We start from the raw sequence: 17566 nt of genomic DNA on the forward strand, positions 1-17566 counted from the left end.
TGACAGCTGGAGCTGGTTGAATATTTTCTGATGGAATACTTCCATTGGAAAATGCTGATTTGATAGAATCAAAACATTCTGCTGTAGCATAATGATTCTGTCAAAACTTTCAGTGGAAACAAGGTAGGCCAACTAGCCTTGTTGCCTGCCAGCCTGGGCGCTCCCTGCTTCCCAGGGCAGCTGGGAAGAAGCTGAAAAATTCCATTTTGGTTGTCCTGTGACTTTTTTTTTTTTTTTTTTTTTAAACCTTTCGTCCTGATTCAGGATAAATATTTTTTTTCAAAATTTTCCACATGATGGAAATGCCATTTTTCGACCAGCTCTGTTGGCAACTGTCTATTATAGCCTCGAAGAAGGAGTTAGCAGTCTCAGAACTCTCTCAAGCGGCAGGTATTTGATTGGACTGATGCCAGCCTGACTGAGTACATTCCCAAACTCTAAATCTGTCAAGCAAAGGGGCGTGCTAGCAGATGACCTCCATTACATATTTCAGGGACAACATGAGTGATACTTGATATAGACTATGGCAGAATGGCTCTTCTAAAAATGGTGCCACTCTTCATGAGAAGTTGTAGTGGAAAGCATTCTTGATTCCTGTTGTATCCTAAGAAGAGTATGGAATTGCAGTTGAATTACAATTTGCATATTGTAGTGTATTGCAAGATGTACATTGTACTTTACTATAAATATATGGCATTTAACTATATCAGCACCTAATATATGTAGGTTCCACTGAACATACTCTTCTCACCAGTGATTCTGATCCTGGTCCCATAAAACCAATGGGATCAGGATTGGGACCTCCCAGGAAATGGGAGAGGAGCTGGAGAGGAGTTTTAGGAAAAATGTTGAATTTCTTTCTTTTAACATAAAACCGTTTTCCTCTTTCCTTAGCCTTCCTTGAATCCAGGGGAAAGACAGGTGTCTGATGTAGTGCTTTTAAACCATTGGAGTATTAGAAATTATGAAGTGCAACGTGGAGACATTGTGTCATTAGTGTAAGTAATTTCAAATACATTTCAATACATATTTATGCACATCTTGAACCGTCAGCATTGTAATAGGTTTCATCTGTAATGCCACGGTGTATTTTTGCATGCTGGCAATGAAGCTATACAGAAAATTGATCGTATGAGCAACAAATGCATTATTATTGTAAATTTTCAACATACAAGAAATCTTCAAAGGGTTCAGTATCATGGATTTGCTTGAAAGGAGAAAAATGTCAAGTACTGTTATATAGATGTTTACAAGAACTGCCAAGAAAAAAAAGACATGTGCAGTAAGGTATTTGAGATTTCTAATCAAGTATAGTGATCAGTTCAATGATAATTATAGATCTGGAATACAGTAGGTAAAAAAACACATGGATTAATGTAGCATATGAAGAGACTATTTTTTAGGTCATGTTGCTTTACGGATATATTTAATTCAGGAGGAAAACCCTCTATTTTCTTAATGTTTAACATATCATAGTAACTTTTATCTGGAAAAGTCTATTTACCACATTTAAGTTTAAGTAAGATCATAAAAATCAGACTTCTCTTTAAAGTACAACTTTATATAAAAAAAGAAAAAGGCGTATGAATTAGAACATGGAGGCCTATGTATCAAGCCAAAAGGTGGCACTGTTTCTCTGTTGAAAATATTCAAGACCATTAGAGGACAAAAACTCCATTTCAATCTTAATGTAATATAGAAATGGAATGTCAAAGTGTGTATAACTGACATGATATAATACATTCTCATAGTATATGCTTAGATGGTTTAAGCTTAAGGTTTTTAGTTTTATAAGGAAAATGCACAGTATATAGACTACAACTGAACTTGTCTTCTAAAGTTAATTTCCTTAGGTTCCCTATGCATTTTACATCTGTTTTAATGGACCACGTTGTTATGGCTACCTGTGTACTGAGGTGGCAATTAATATATAAATTTTACAATTATTTAAGCAAATATAAAAAATCTACTGCTGTTCTTTTGTAGGAATTTTTGGATTTATTTTTCTGGTTCTTGAATGGGCTACTGCGTTTTCTAACAGATTTTTCTAAATGCTTTGACTAAAGTAGTATATTATTCGTATTTGAGACACCTTACACTTTGTGGAGGGCCTCCAAATTCAGACCAGCTTATTGACTGAATGCATAGAAGCAGATTCTACATGTATGTACGTACTTCTGTCCAAGTCATATCCTAGAGGTTACTTTAAATACAGTAGTATATCTGGTTAGTAATTATTGGACTGAATAGAAAGTCAGTGAGTTTAACCAGGCACAACTGGAATAACATGGTTACATAGTCATTATGCTTTCAAAGGTTCCCTGCTATTGTCTGATCCATCTGTATGGATTACTTTCATATTGTCACACAGATGGCCTGTTTTTGAAACCTTCTTGTTACCAGCCTTTTACATACTGGGTTATACAGTTGTGTCCTCATTACTCTTTTGTCTTCTGTTTGACAGGGTTGTTCCCTCAGTTAGTTGGTGGTAGAAAGATTATCCACCTGTGTGGAAGAGGTCACATAATAGCCATGCAGCTGTACTGAGTTTTTTCCTTATTCTCTTGGGAAGTGTACGGAAAGCACAGAATAGTATGTTCAAAAGTCACTATGAGCACAAAGGAAAACAAAGAGATGAAATTTAAGAAGATTCAGTATAGTTTTTTTTATGTAGAAATGTTAAAAGATACATCATATGTCATTACTTAATTTAGAGAATCTTATTATGTGGGTTCATTAGAAATTGAGTTAAACTAGTACACTGGCCTTTCCCTACTTCCAAACTTTGGAGAAATTTCAATCTAAATTTTGTGTCTTAGGCCGATATATCATTATACATTTTAAAGTCTGAATATAACAATATGATGTGGTGAGCCTTGTATGATGTAGTATTCACATGAAAAGAAATTGTGCAGGCACATGTTTATTCATTCAAGAGGTTTAACTTCTGGTACATGAGTTTTTTATTGAGTAAATGGATTAATTTCTTTATCCTACTCATCTTGATTCCCCACCTATGGTTGTATGATTCAGTGGTCAGTACATATGTTGTTTGTGTGTAATTTTACTAGCTTATTCTTGCATCGAGTGTTTGATATGGGCATCACTATACTGCTTGTTAGAGGACTCAGTTGGACTCCGAGATTACAGGTATGCATTGCTACACATCTTACAAAATCAGCAACTGCATGTACACCCACATGATACACAGTCGCTGGTTGTAGATGAGAAGCATTATACTGTGGCATCAATACTTAAAAATATAAATTGACATACAGGTCCAGATTTGGCCTCTGGATGTTGCTCTTCTGGCTTCAATGTGAGTGAGTAACTGATGGAAGAATTTGGTAGTAGAGGTGAAGTTTGTGTAGTTTGAGGCTTGTAAAACCTAGTGTGATTTCATTGTTTCCTTTTTAGTTTTTGTTAGAAGGAGCAGGTTGACCCAGAGGCGGATTTGAGTACAGGCTTCTTTATTGCGATACTTGTTCTCTTCGACCCAATTGTCAAGTAAGCACTGGATTAGTTACAGCACACTCTTTTTGTCTAAGTTAGTATGTAAACTCCTACATCCTTTACAAACCCCCCAAAAACCCTTATTAAGTAATAGAAACACCCATACTGCTAGTATACCCATCCCTGTCTATTGCTCACAGCATTACGCATGTCATACAGGCATTTTTGCCTTGAAAATACATTTCTTTGTAACAATCTGTTGCTACAAATTTCCCTCATCAGCAGTTCTCAGGGGAGGGAGGAAGGGGCCCTGAGCCACGGGGCTTGTTTATGTAGCTAGGAAAGGAAGGGAGGGGGAGATAACATTTCTTTTACCTTCCTTCACACAAAGGGCATTTATTCGATAATTACATTTCTCATGCAGCTGCAGGCCTTATCAATTCTTACAAGAAACAGGGAAGGGAAAAATATGGCAACTTATGTATTAAACAAAGAAATACTGCCTTCTTATGCCTTTGTCCCCTAATGCCATGTCAGCACATCAGCAGTTTCTCAGGTCTTTTACTCATCCTGTGTTAGATATATATTAGGGCTGTCAAGTGATTAAAAACATTAATAGAATACCATTTATTTAAATATTTTTGGATGTTTTCAACATTTTCAAATGTATTGATTTCAATTACAATACAGAATACAAAGTGTACAGTGCTCACTTTATATTTATTTTTAGTACAAGTATTTGCACTGTAAAAAAAAAAAAAAAAGTATATTTCAAATCACCTAATACAAGTACACCTCTACCCCGATATAATGTGGCCCGATATAACATGAATTCAGATATAATGCGGTAAAGCAGCACGCCCCGGGGGTGGGGCTGCCCACTCTGGCGGATCAAAGCAAGTTTGATATAACGCGGTTCCACCTATAACGCAGTAAGATATTTTGGCTCCCGAGGACAGCGTTATATCGGGGTAGAGGTGTACTGTAGTGCAGTCTCTTTATCATGAAAGTTGAACTTACAAATGTAGAATTATATGCAAAAAAACCTGCATTCAAAAATAAAACAATGTAAAATTTTAGAGCCTGCAAGTCCACTTAGTCTTCCTTCTTGGTCAGCCAAATGCTCAGATAAACAAGTTTGTTTACATTTGTAGGAGATAATGCTGCCCGCTTCTTGTTTACAATGTCACCTGAAAGAGAGAACGGGTGTTCTCATGGCACTGTGGTAGCCGGCGTCGCAAAATATTTACCTGCCGATGCGCTAAAGATTCATTTGTCCCTTCATGCTTCAACCATCATTCCAGGGGACATGCGTCCATGCTGATGACAGGTTCTGCTTGATAACAATCCAAAGCAGTGTGGACCAATGCATGTTCATTTTCATTATCTGAGTCGGATGCCACCAGCAGAAGGTTGATTTTCTTTTGGTGGTTCAGGTTCTATAGTTTCTGCATCGGAGTGTTGCTCTTTTAAGACTTCTGAAAGTCTTAAAAATGCTCCACCCCTTGTCCCTCTCAGATTTTGGAAGGAACTTCAGATTTTTAAACCTTAGGTCAAATGCTGTAGCTATCTTTAGAAATCTCACATTGGTACCTTCTTTGCGTTTTGTCAAATCTGCAGTGAAAGTGTTCTTAAAATGAACATGTGCTGGGTCATCATTCGAGACTGCATAACATGAAATATATGTAAAAAGCAACAGAGGGTCCTGTGGCACCTTTAAGACTAATAGAAGTATTGGGAGCATAAGCTTTCGTGGGTAAGAACCTCACATGAAATATATGGTAGAATTTGTGGCTAAAACAGAGCAGGGGATATACAACTCTCCCCCAAGGAGTTCAGTCACAAATTTAATTAACGTATTATTTTTTAATGAGTGTCATCAACATGGAAGCGTGTCCTCTGGAATGGTGGCCGAAGCATGAAGTGGCTTATGAATGTTTAGCGTTTCTGGCATTTAAATACCTTGCAGTCCTGACTACAAAAGTGCCATGCAAATGCCTGTTCTCACTTTCTGATGACATTGTAATTAAGAAGAGGGCAGCATTATCTCCTATAAATGTAAGCAAACTTGTTTGTCTTAGTGATTGGCTGAACAAGAAGTAGGGCTGAGTGGACTTGTAGGCTCTGAAGTTTTACAATTTTTTTATTTTTGAATGCAGTTATGTAACAAAAAAATTGAATTTGTAAGTTGCACTTTCATGACAGAGTTTGTACTACAGTACTTGTATGAGTTGAAAAATACTATTTCTTTTGTTTATCATTTTAACAGTGCAAATATTTGTAATCAAAAATAATATCCACTTTGATTTCAATTACAACACAGACTACAATATATTTGAAAATGTAGAAAAACATCCAAAATATTGAATACATTTCAATTGGCATTCTATTGTTTAATAGTGCGATTAAAACTGCGATTAATCGTGATTAATTTTTTAAATTGCGATTAATTTTTGTGAGTTAATCGCATGAATTAACTGCGATTTATCTACAGCCCTAATATATATCTGAACCCTTAAAGCTTTGCTAACAAAAGTGGGTGCCCAGTATCTTCTGTGGGGGCGCTCCTGAGAGCAAGCTAGTTTTGCTAATCGTTGAAAGAACACGGATACAGCCCTCCAAACAAGAATAGGCACACAAACAGCAATTCCTTGAAAGCAGAAATAATGTTTATTTAGAAGTGAGCGGTTACAATAAAATAATAGAGATTGATATAATAAGGGTCACAGTTACAAGAATGAAGCGGTGTGGCAGATCAGACACAGACTCAATACTATATAACAGAGGTTCTGAAACTGTGGGTCGGGATGCCAAAGTGAGTCTGCGCGACCCCATTTTAATGGGGTCACCGGGCTGGCTTAGACTTCCTGGGGCAAGGGGCTGAAGCCGAAGCCAAAGCCCAAGCCCCACTCTGTCGGCCCGAAGCCTGAGGGCGTCAGCCTTGGGCAGTGGGGCTGAGATTACAGGCCCCCTGTCTGGGGCTGAAGCCCTTGGGCTTTGGCTTTGGGTCCCCTCCTCCCCCCACTTCCCGGGAGAGTGGGGCTTTGGCCCCCGCAACCAGGGTGGCTTGGATCGGGCAGGCTCAGGCTTCGGTCCCCTCTCCTGGGGTCGTGTAGTAATTTTTTATTGGTGTAATAAAGTTGGAGAACCCCTGTAATATAACAATATACTTAACATTCTATAACATACAGTAATTCCTCACTTAAAGTCGTCCCGGTTAACGTTGTTTCATTGTTACATTGCTGATCAATTAGGGAATATGGTCGTTGCGCAATGCTCCCTTATAACGTTGTTTGGCAGCCGCCTGCTTTGTCCACTGCTTGCAGAAAGAGCAATCCTTTGCAGTTAACTGGTGTGGGCTTGGAACCTGGGTGGACTGGCAGCTCCCTGCTCCCCTAAGTTCCCTGTGCGGCAGCCACCCAGCAGGCTATCAATTGCTGGGCAGTTCAGCTGTCCCTCCTCCCACTGCCGTGTGCTGCTCCTGCCTCTGCCTTGGAGTTGCTCCCGGGAGCCTCCTGCTTGCTGTGCGGTGGCAGAGGGGGGAGGAAGATAGGGGCTAATGTCAGGGTGTCCCCCACCCCCCTCCTCCTACACCCCGCTTACCCCATCTCCATAGAGCAGTGGGGAGAAACAACAGGGCTCAGGACAGAGGCAGTTTGCTAGCAGCAGCTGCTGTCTCAACTTGCTGATCTACTTAAAAAGGCAATATACTTAGAGTGGGGTCAGTGTACTTAAAGGGACAATGCTCCTCTCTCTCTCTCTCTCTCTCTCTCTCTCTCTCTCTCACACACACAGACACAGACAGACAGACACAGTCAGTGTGTGTCTCTGTCGGCCATGCTGTCTCCACTCCCTCCATTCGTGCTGCCTTGTAGAGTGTGAGGCTACATTAACAACAATGTGTTAACCATTGAGGGCTCAGCCGAGTGCTAATTCATCATTTAGCAGTAAGGCATTCCCTGGGAAATATCCCACCCTCTGACTTCACCACCTCAACCAAGGTTCACAATCATCATTGCTGTGTATAGTATTAAATTGTTTGTTTAAAACTTATACTGTGTGTGTGTGTGTGTATGTGTGTATATATATAGTCTTTTGTCTGGTGAAAAAAATTACCCTGGAACCTAACCCCCCATTTACATTAATTCTTATGGGGAAATTGGATTCACTTAACATCGTTTCTCTTAAAGTCACATTTTTAAGGAACATAACTATAATGTTAAGCGAGGAGTTCCTGTATAACAATAATCACTTAACATTTATCATTAACCATATATTCAGTATTAAACCTTTTAATTAAACATTAGACACTTAACAGTGAAACACTTAACACTAATCATCCAGTAAGAACTGGCGGGGTGGTTACTAGATGGGTAGGGGAAGATCTCACTCAGACCACAAACACCCAGCTTTATTTACAGACAAAATCCGGCACATTCTAGGAATAAAAAGGAAGATTAGATTTACACTCCTTCCCATTGTGTCCCTCTGATCCGAAAATGATGCAACACTGTTCCCCTATTGCACCATCCCTATACATTCCTATGGGGCTTCTATAAACTCCTATGGGATTTTGCTGAGTCTTTTCCTCCCCCCTCCCCCCCGAAGTGGAACTTACCATTGTGTTTGGTCAGCCATTTTGGATGTTCTAAATTTAAACTATTATTAACTTATATTTAATTAAAGCTTTAATTTAAAAACTAATTACTGTTTTAACATTCCAGAGGGTCCTGATTCAATCACCACTCCATAATTGTCCAACTAAGAGAATTATAACTTTTTCTGATTTTTAAACTTTCTGAGATTTTTCTGCAAGTTTTTATTAAAGGTGTGTTTGAGGTAATTCAGACAGCCAGAGGCAAAGATCTTTTGATACAGTGCATATGTTAAAACATAAAAAATGCCTCCCCCCCCGCTCAATTTCATCTAAGCAGAGCATAAATCCTACACAAGTTGAGCCAAATTTTCAAAACCACAATGTTTGAGTCAGTTCAAATTTAGGAAAAATGAATTTAACCATCACTAAAATTTAGCCCTTAACTTGAACATTACTGAATTACTAGGCTGTAATTTAAAATGAATAAGGTCTAATGACAGATTTTTTTCTGGTAATTAAATGACTGAAGTATAAATATGAAGTAAATTCACTGTGTGTGATACATGCGCTTTTCTGTCACGGTGTGTTCCTTGCATATTTATGTAGGGTAGCCTATATCTAAAAATATAAAGCTTTTTCTTTTTTTTAAATCCATATGGGTTATCTTCAGTGGTTAGAATCTGAGAACTTCATTGATGTGCTCACAATTAAAAAAAAAGAGGTTGCATTAATGTTAAAATAGTCCCTGATACTGCAATAGATATCATGGTGAAATAAGTTGAGATCCTGTAGTGACCTCTGTGTGGATAGAACTCTGAACCTGTGTGGAGCACCAATGAACTTGATAGGCTTCACTCACACATAGGCTCCAATCTGCAATATACTATTTTGCCATGGTGCCTAGTGTAGGTTTGGGGATATCGTGTGTAATCTTTTTATTTAAAAAGACATTGCCAAACAATGATTCATAATGATAACATTTACTTTACATGTGTTTGTTGAAAATCTCTGGTGTCTGGCAATGAAATTTCCTCTCCTCTCTCTTCTAGAGTTACTGGTATTTTTTATTTATTTTGGAAAAATATGGTTGGAACATTTGCTTTGGAGCCTTCTCCAGTGCACGCACTTAGAATTAGTTTTATACGGGCATGGCAAGAAAAAAAAGGTAGGTCAAATTTTGGGATGAGTAAACTTGACAGTACACTTTTTAAATTCAAACTTTTAAAACAACAGACATATAACATATTTTAATATAGTGCTGTCACAGCTTCTTGTACTACTCCATTCAGTTCATTAATGGATGACCAAGGACAGTTTGACTCAGTGTAGTAGTGGAAATAGTATTGCTCTGATTCCAAATGCTGAATGTAGAAACTAAATTAACATTCAAAATGTTGTGCATAATTTACACACCTAAAAATTGCTCATTTTACAGTGACTTACAATTAATGAAGCAGATTAGAAACTAGAAATGCAAATGAAATCTTAAAAAAACATATTGTGTGCACACTTGGATTCGAGTTGAGCAATTTTTACATGAGTGCTATCTAACGTGAAAAATGAAACTTCTTATAATTACAGCATGTAGTCATCCATATTGACTGCCAAGGTGCTTCTAAAGCAGAGGTATCAAGTATCAGGGGGTAGCCGTGTTAGTCTGTATCTACAAAAACAACAAGGAGTCTGGTGGCACCTTAAAGACTAACAGATTTATTTGGGCATAAGCTTTCGTGAGTAAAAACCTCATGCATATGCATCCGAAGAAGTGAGGTTTTTACTCACGAAAGCTTATGCCCAAATAAATCTGTTAGTCTTTAAGGTGCCACCAGACTCCTTGTTGTTAAAGCAGAGGTAGGCAACCTATGGCATGTGTGCCGAAGACGGCATGTGAGCTGATTTTCAGTGGCACTCACACAGCCCGCGTCCTTGCCACCGGTCCGGGGAGCTCTGCATTTTAATTTAATTTTAAATGAAGCTTCTTAAACATTTTAAAAACCGTATTTACTTTACATACAACAATAGTTTAGTTATATATTATAGACTTATAGAAAGAGCCCTTCTAAAAACATTACAATATATTACTGGCACGCGAAACTTTAAATTAGAGTGAATAAATGAAGACTCGGCACATCACTTTTGAAAGGTTGCTGACCCCTGTTCTAAAGGTTTGAAATTAAACCTTCTAAAGGACTGAAATTAAAGTGGACAGAACACTAAAATATATATTGTAAGGGACAACCCTGGAAATACTGAAATAAATGATCTAACAGATCTTGTTCATGTGTAATTTATATAATGATGTGACCTTTACAAGCCTTAGGAAATAAATTAATGAAAATATTTATATAACACCTTTTATCTGGAAACTTTCCCAAATAGTCAACATTATGTACTTCATGTCCTGAACTACTGTGAAATATTGATGTGTGTTATTTCCTGCATACTGTTAGTAGCTGCATTTCAATACTTGATAAAGTATTGAGGAGGGTAATAATTATTAAAATAAATTATAAAAATACCTACCTCTTATATTGAACTTTTTATTTGTAGCTCTTGAAATGCTTTACAATGGAGGGCAGTACCATTATCTCTGCTTTACAGATGGGGAAACTGAGGCAGAGAGGTGTAGCAACTTGCTCAATGTCATTCAGCAGACCAGTGGCTGAGCTTGAAATTCAAACCAGGTCTCCTAAGTCTCAGTCCAGTGCACTGTCCACTACGCCACACTGTCTCTGGCTGTAGTCAAAAGAGTATATAGACATTTTCTAATGAATTCTAACAAAACCTCTGGGATAAAACTATTTAGATAGCATATTTGAAATACTGAGTATTCCAATACTATATTCATTTTACAGGCAGGGAAACTGAGGCAGAGAGATTTTTCTTGTTTCTGGCTCATGTAGCATCAGTTTCAAAGTCTACTAGTCTACAAACTCCCAGTCCTATGCTTAATCCACTAAACCACTCTACTGCCTGTGATTCCATTTTGTATATCAGTTTATCAAGCAATTTGGGCTCCTGTTCAAATGTACACTTTGATTTCTACTTAAAGAATAACTTTAGTCACTGTTTAAATACAACCATCAGATCATTGCAGATAAATTGCAGCAACTATTTAACAGTGTACATCAAATTTGCATGACTAATTAGATGAGGAAATGAAGAATCTTGTAGAAGTCAAGCTATAGATGGAATTTTTGGTATGCAGAAGCCAAACCAGTGCCCTGTGGCTAATTTAGCTTAACTTCTTACATGGGAGCAAATTCGTAATTAAGAAAATAACTATTTCCTTGTTAACATGATCATGGACTTGCTGAGAAAAAGATAAAATATGAAAAAAGACCATGTTTAATAAAAGTAAGAATATTTTACTACTCAAACACACGAGTTGTACTGCCTGTAATAGAAAAATCTCATAATTTATAACCTTCTGAGTCATAGGTTCACTGAACACAATGTCAATTCACATATAACTAAACCTATGAGATTGTCTGTGTTTATTTTTCCTTTTGAGATATGACTGATATTATACAACATGATGAAATTCTGTCAAATCTAGGAGCTCTGTACAGTAAATTCAGATAGATAATTACCTCATCATGGCCTAGGTATAATTTGATTGTGACTTCCATGACTTTGAGAGTCTTGCCCATACACCAGAATCAACTCAACATTAATTTTGTGATTTTAAAAATATAGTATTTGGGAACCATTTGAAGGCACAAAGATGCTGAATGTAAAGATGCCGAGTCTCTTGTGAAATCATCATAATATACAGTTGTATTGATGTGGTTTTTACGGTTATTTTGCTTGTCAAATATCTCAACACACTCTGTAAAACAGAGAAGAAAGGAAGCTTAGTGTGATACTAACACCTTTGGTACAAAAAGAAAAATATATTGTAGGGAACAATGTACATGTATTGTGAGATGGGTGGATAAAAGGGCCTAATAACAGAACTGAGCAAAATGCTCACGTTGAACCTAAATCACCCTTGAAATGAACCTTGTATTTGAGATTCAAAGTTTTCTTGAACTTCACTCTGTCGTTGTAAAAGTTCACCTAAAATGAGCACCTGGGAACCTTCATCGCCGTCAGCAACAGCAAAAGCCTTTTGATCACCTGCCTCCAACTCACTTACCTCAGTCTCATTTAAAATTATGTATTTCTTTGACTGGCATTTGCAGTATCCAGTACAGATACACATGCTACTTCTGGAGACAGTCAGAGTGCATGGAACCCTGGCCATTCTGTCCCTGCTTGATCTGCTATGTCTCTATGGGTATGTCTATGCTGCATCTGGGAGTGAGCCTCCCAGTCCAGCTCCACAGAGTTGTGGTGACAGGGCTCATGGTAGCATGCTAAAAATAAAATAGGTAGACATTGTAGCTCAGGCTCTCAAGCCTAAGGGTGGGAGTGGCATGGGCTTGAGAGTCCAAGCTCCAGCCCAAGCTGCAATGTCTACACTATTGCTTTTAGCACGCTAAGGTGAACCATGCTAATGCAAGTCTGTGGACCTGAGCTGGGAGGCTCGCTTCTGGATGCAGTTATACACATACCCAATATACTTGTATCAATTTGTGTGTATTGTTACAGATGTGTTTGTGACTATCTCTGTTGCTCTCTCTCTGACTTCTTTCCACAGGTCAGAATTGCTAAAGGTAGTTGCTGTGGTCAGAAAAATGGTCATAATTATTAAATTCCAAAAATTTTGAAATAAAGTTGAAATTCATGATCCAAACTGAGAAATATGTTGGGGCTTGTAAATTTCATGGAAACCAACGTTTTGAGTGTTCAAATCATACAAAATGAATTAACAAAAGTTTTCTTCCTTGTCGTCAGTTTCAACCACCTCTAATGTTCATAAAAGGCTACATATTTTACAGTTATTTCATTAATGCGTCTGTGCCTAAGAAGTAAAAAAAGATAATCTGTACAAATGTATTTATTGAAAGCTATACAGAATTTTGATCAACCATTGCTACTCTGAACAGTCATTCATATTTTATTTTTAGCATGCTACTATGAGCCCTGTCACCACAACTCCCAAGACTGGGAGGCTAAAGAACCTATATAAGTGTAAACTTAGCATTTCTTAAAACATATATAAATGTAAACTTAGCATTTCTTAAAATTTTCAAAACTTTTTTCCTGTCTCAGATACTGAACTAGAATACCTCTGCTTGACCTTCTGGAGTCTGCCTATTTCTGTTCTATTATTGTTTGTATTTAGGGCTCAAATACATAGTCATCAGTCTTCTGGGATGCTGGACACTGCATGAAGAAGCTGTGCTGACATAGAAGTTAAATAATCACTTTACTTTTTGGGCCTTGGTGACCTCAAAAGATTCTCCTCTTTTCTTCTCTTTCTTTGGCTAGAGACAGAATTTTCATTATGTCTTTTCCTGATAAAAATCATGTGTGTAATTCTACTTTTATTATCTTATCTACTTTATGGTCTTTTCTTAGCTTAGATATTATACTGTATATTACAGGTTTTATAGAGTTGTAGAAAGACAAACCTATTGTACCTTGTATTTGTAAAATGGGTAAATTCTGTTTCCTAAATAATGATTTTAAGTACTGTACACAATCCTGGGTTTCATTAAAAAAAAATGTTGGAAGTGGTCAGGAGTGCTCTAGACTGGCAATTTTTGTTGTACTGTGGAAATGGAAATTACAGAGGGGGAAAGCTGTCCCAATTAGTCCTCCCTCCTCCTCCTTTCCTTCCTATAACTCCCTCCCCCTCCCGCCCCCCGGCCAAATAAAGTTAGCAGGCTTTACCAGGACTATAACTTGGCTTGATTGCAAGAATCTTTCCTTCTGAGTGGCAGGCTGGATTCCTTGAGCCAAAAAGTACCGTATGTATGGACATGCTGTGTTAAGGATTTTTTTAAAGCTCACAATTAATCCTTAGAATTGAAAAGGAAGTAGTCTCCTTCCTGTTAGGTTAATGGGTGTGGAAATCAATTGTAGATTTAGAAAACCTCATGAAAGGAATGACTGTAATGGAATAATTGTGGAAAGATCCACTTTCATAGCATGATAAATGTAATGTATGCCAGCCAGTGAGACCACCATATTGTGTTCTATTTAATTTCAGTTCTTGTACCTGACTGCCACTTACTGAGAAAAGTTAAACAGTAAATTATCACTGGTTGCAATTTTTGTTATCTTATTTGTTAGCACACATTACAGGTTGATAAATAAACAACCTTCACTTTCATGGTTAAGCTCATCTGACTGGCTGAAGCAAGCACTTTGCCTGTTGTTGAAGCTGACCAGAACATACCAATCAATACTGATAAAAGAAGCAACTGTCTCTCTACTGCAGCAACATCTATTAGATAAAATGATTACAACAGTCATTTAGTATAATACGTGTAATATAACTGAGAACAGAACTTGGTAAAAGTATCAATATCCTCTACTTCAAAAATAAATTTTGAGGCACTGTAGCAACAGGAAATGTTTACCTTTATTAGCCTTATTCTAATGACATCCCTTAAATAAGGGTATGTGTACACTTACCGTGGATCAACGCTGTGGTCAATAGTGAAGACCTGCTAAATTGACCGCAGATTGTTCTCCCTTCAACTCCGGTACTCCACCAGAACAAGAAGCATAAGGTAAGTTGATGGGAGAAACTCCCCCATTGACCCAGTGCAGTGTAAACTAACTTACTTCTTTACTGGGAGATGGCAGGCTGCAATCCTCATCCAACTAAAGTACTGCTAATGCTGAAGTGTGCTGGAAAAACTATCATTTATTATTACACTATGTTTAGTTATTGCTATTGTTGCATGTGTGACTAGTTTTTATTCTCTCTTTAAAAGGTAGCAGTGGTAAAAAATCAAGTTATAAACAGGTATACTAGATATAATACAATTATTTCACTTGGTATTTCTACACAGACTGACATCTGTATACTGATTCAGTCATAACCTTTGGAAAAACTCCCATTGACTAACAGGATCAGGATTTCACCTGAGGTTTTTATAACATCATGTGTGCAAATGCGCACTTGCCATTGCAAAGATTTTGCTTCTGACCCGACTGTGCTCACACTGAAATAAATGGGAGTTATGCAGTTGTCTTCCATGGCAGTATTAAGTTGTGAATGAAAAATAAAAGGATAATGGTTATATTAAGTTCCCACCAGAAATGTAATTGATTCTAGGAAGTGGGATAGAAGAGAGAAAAAAATTAGGTCTATATGTGACCATTTGTATGAGTTCATATGCATTTTATAAGGTGATCAGGTACCATGGTGATGGAACAATGTAAATATATAGGGAAGACCAGTAATTTTCTAAATCTGACTTGTGAAATGAAATCAGATTCTTATTCTTTTTTGTCTCCTTTAATTTTTTGTTTGTGTGTGGGGGTGGGGTGGGGTGGGGGAATCCAAATAAATCTACAAATGATATTACTTTTACTATTCTTTCTGCTATTCAGTGGAATAGTAAGCAATATAGAATGGGATTTTCTCTGTTGTTCTTGATGACTAGCAATCATAGTATTTTGAAGATAGTGGGTCTAAATGGGCAGCCAGCTGTTTGAAATATTGCAGAAATTACACCTCTGATTTGATTGGCTGGAAAGCCATCTGTGATCCTGTTGCTGTGGCTGACTTACAGCATGATGGCTGACTACTCTTTGGAAGTCATGTTGTGCAAAGGGAGCTTAAAAGCTGTCCTGATTTAGAAAGATGTCATTTTTACTTTTTGAAATATTTATAATTTAGATCCTAGGAACTTGCTTTGATTTCAGAGGAGCCTAATGGTATATAAATGCCTGCTGTGATGTATGTACAGTAAAGTAACAGAGTACATATCTTAGACATTTTTTATCCATATAAAGAATGTGGGTAATTTGGTAGCAGAATTTTTAAAATCAGATAAGCCAATAAAATTCTTTGCTGCAGGCAAGTGTGTATAGATTATTTACACTGGGGCACTGGTATGCAGGTACCCTGTTAAAAGTTGTTCACTTCAGTATAACGGCTAGAGCACACTGCTAAGCTGTCTGGAGTGGCTCAAGAGCATGAGTACCAAACTCAGGGCAGACTGTTAAGAAGCCGGACACAAACTCCAAACTGGTTGTGAGTTCTATACTTAGATTTTTCCAACCAAGTATCAAGTGTCAATGCCTCAGGCACTATAACAGGCTAACCGTGGAGTTGCAGTCAGTTGCCCTGGGTATTCCGATCTCTTTTGTCACCCAGGCAAGCTTGCCTTTGTGATAGATGGTCCCTCACACCAAAAATCACAATTATTCAGATTACTCCTGTCATAATCATATAGCTAAGGGTAGTATAAAATCCCTCTTTACCCTGTAAAGGGTTAATTCCTCTTTTACCTGTAAAGGGTTAAGAAGTTCAGATAACCTGGGTGGCACCTGACCAAAAGGACCAATAAGGGGAGAAGATACTTTCAAATCTCTGGGGGAAGGTTTTTGTCTGTCTTCCCCGGATTCAACAAGGAAACAGGGCAGGGAAAATACATCTCCCTAAGCCATATCTGAACTAAGCATCGAGTCTTGCAAAAATAGTAAGTAATAGCAAAGAAATGCATTAGATTACTTTTTGTTTTAGCTTGTAAATTTTCCCTGTGCTAAGAGGGAGGTTTATCCCTGTTTTTGTAACTTTAAAGTTTTGCCTAGAGGGAAAATCCTCTGTGTTTTTGAGTCTTTTGTTATTCTGTAAAGTACTTACCATCCTGATTTTACAGAGGTGATTCTTTGACCTTTTCTTTAAATAAAATTCTTCTTTTAAGAACCCAATTGATTTTTTTATTGTTCTTAAGATCCAAGGGTTTGGGTCTGTGTTCACCTGTACCGACTGGTGAGGATATTATTCTCAGGCTTTCCCCAGGAAAGGGGAGTGTAGGGCTTGGGGGAATAGGACTCCAAGTGGTCCTTTCCTTGATGCTTTGTCTAAATCACTTGGTGGTGGCAGCATACTGTTCAAGGCAAGGTAAAATTTGTGCCTTGGAAAAGTTTTTAACCTAAATTGGTAAAAATTGTAGACATACGTTAAGGGCCAGATTCAGTCCTGCACTGAGCTTGTGCAAGAGGTGCAAAGGGTCCTGAAATGGGGCAGAGAATCTGGTCCTAGAGGGTTACTTAAACTATAGAAAAGCTATAAATTTGCCTCTTTCTTATAATAAAATTCCTGTAGTTTTCTTATTTTAAATATTCCTTTTAGCTTGTTACAGAAGGAGCTTGGGCCAAGATCATTCCCTCCTTCACTACATCCATGGGAGGAAACTAACTCTCTGTACTTTTGTGTGAGAGGGAGTGGCCCCTAAAACTCTCCTCTTTGTGGCTCCTAAAACTTGCTGAGCTCCACAGCTACCTCAATAGTGATCTGAGCGTCAGTGTTGGCTCTGTGTGCCTCTGACAGTCCCACCCTCTGCATTGTGGTGAACCGTGTTACTGAGGTCAACCCCCTAGCTCAGGCTGCCCTCTGCAGAAAACATTATACAGCCTTCGGTGGCATAGCACTCTTCCATG

General features: G+C 37.8%; 1 protein-coding gene across 11 annotated transcripts in view; it reads left to right on the top strand.

The window, feature by feature from the left end:
• Window positions 1–17566, top strand: part of IMMP2L (inner mitochondrial membrane peptidase subunit 2) — an 854519-nt gene that overhangs the window by 49903 nt on the left and 787050 nt on the right. For 10 of the 11 annotated variants that reach the window (XM_034769292.1, XM_034769342.1, XM_034769352.1 and 7 more), the window contains one exon: window positions 895–998. In XM_034769292.1, coding sequence (XP_034625183.1) covers window positions 895–998 — 104 coding nt within the window. Of the gene's footprint in view, window positions 1–894; window positions 999–3417; window positions 3493–17566 lie in introns of those variants that run through there. The other variant, XM_034769370.1, reaches the window with a different exon arrangement.

Source organism: Trachemys scripta, chromosome 1, assembly GCF_013100865.1.
Source record: "Trachemys scripta elegans isolate TJP31775 chromosome 1, CAS_Tse_1.0, whole genome shotgun sequence".
NCBI lineage: Eukaryota > Metazoa > Chordata > Testudines > Emydidae > Trachemys > Trachemys scripta.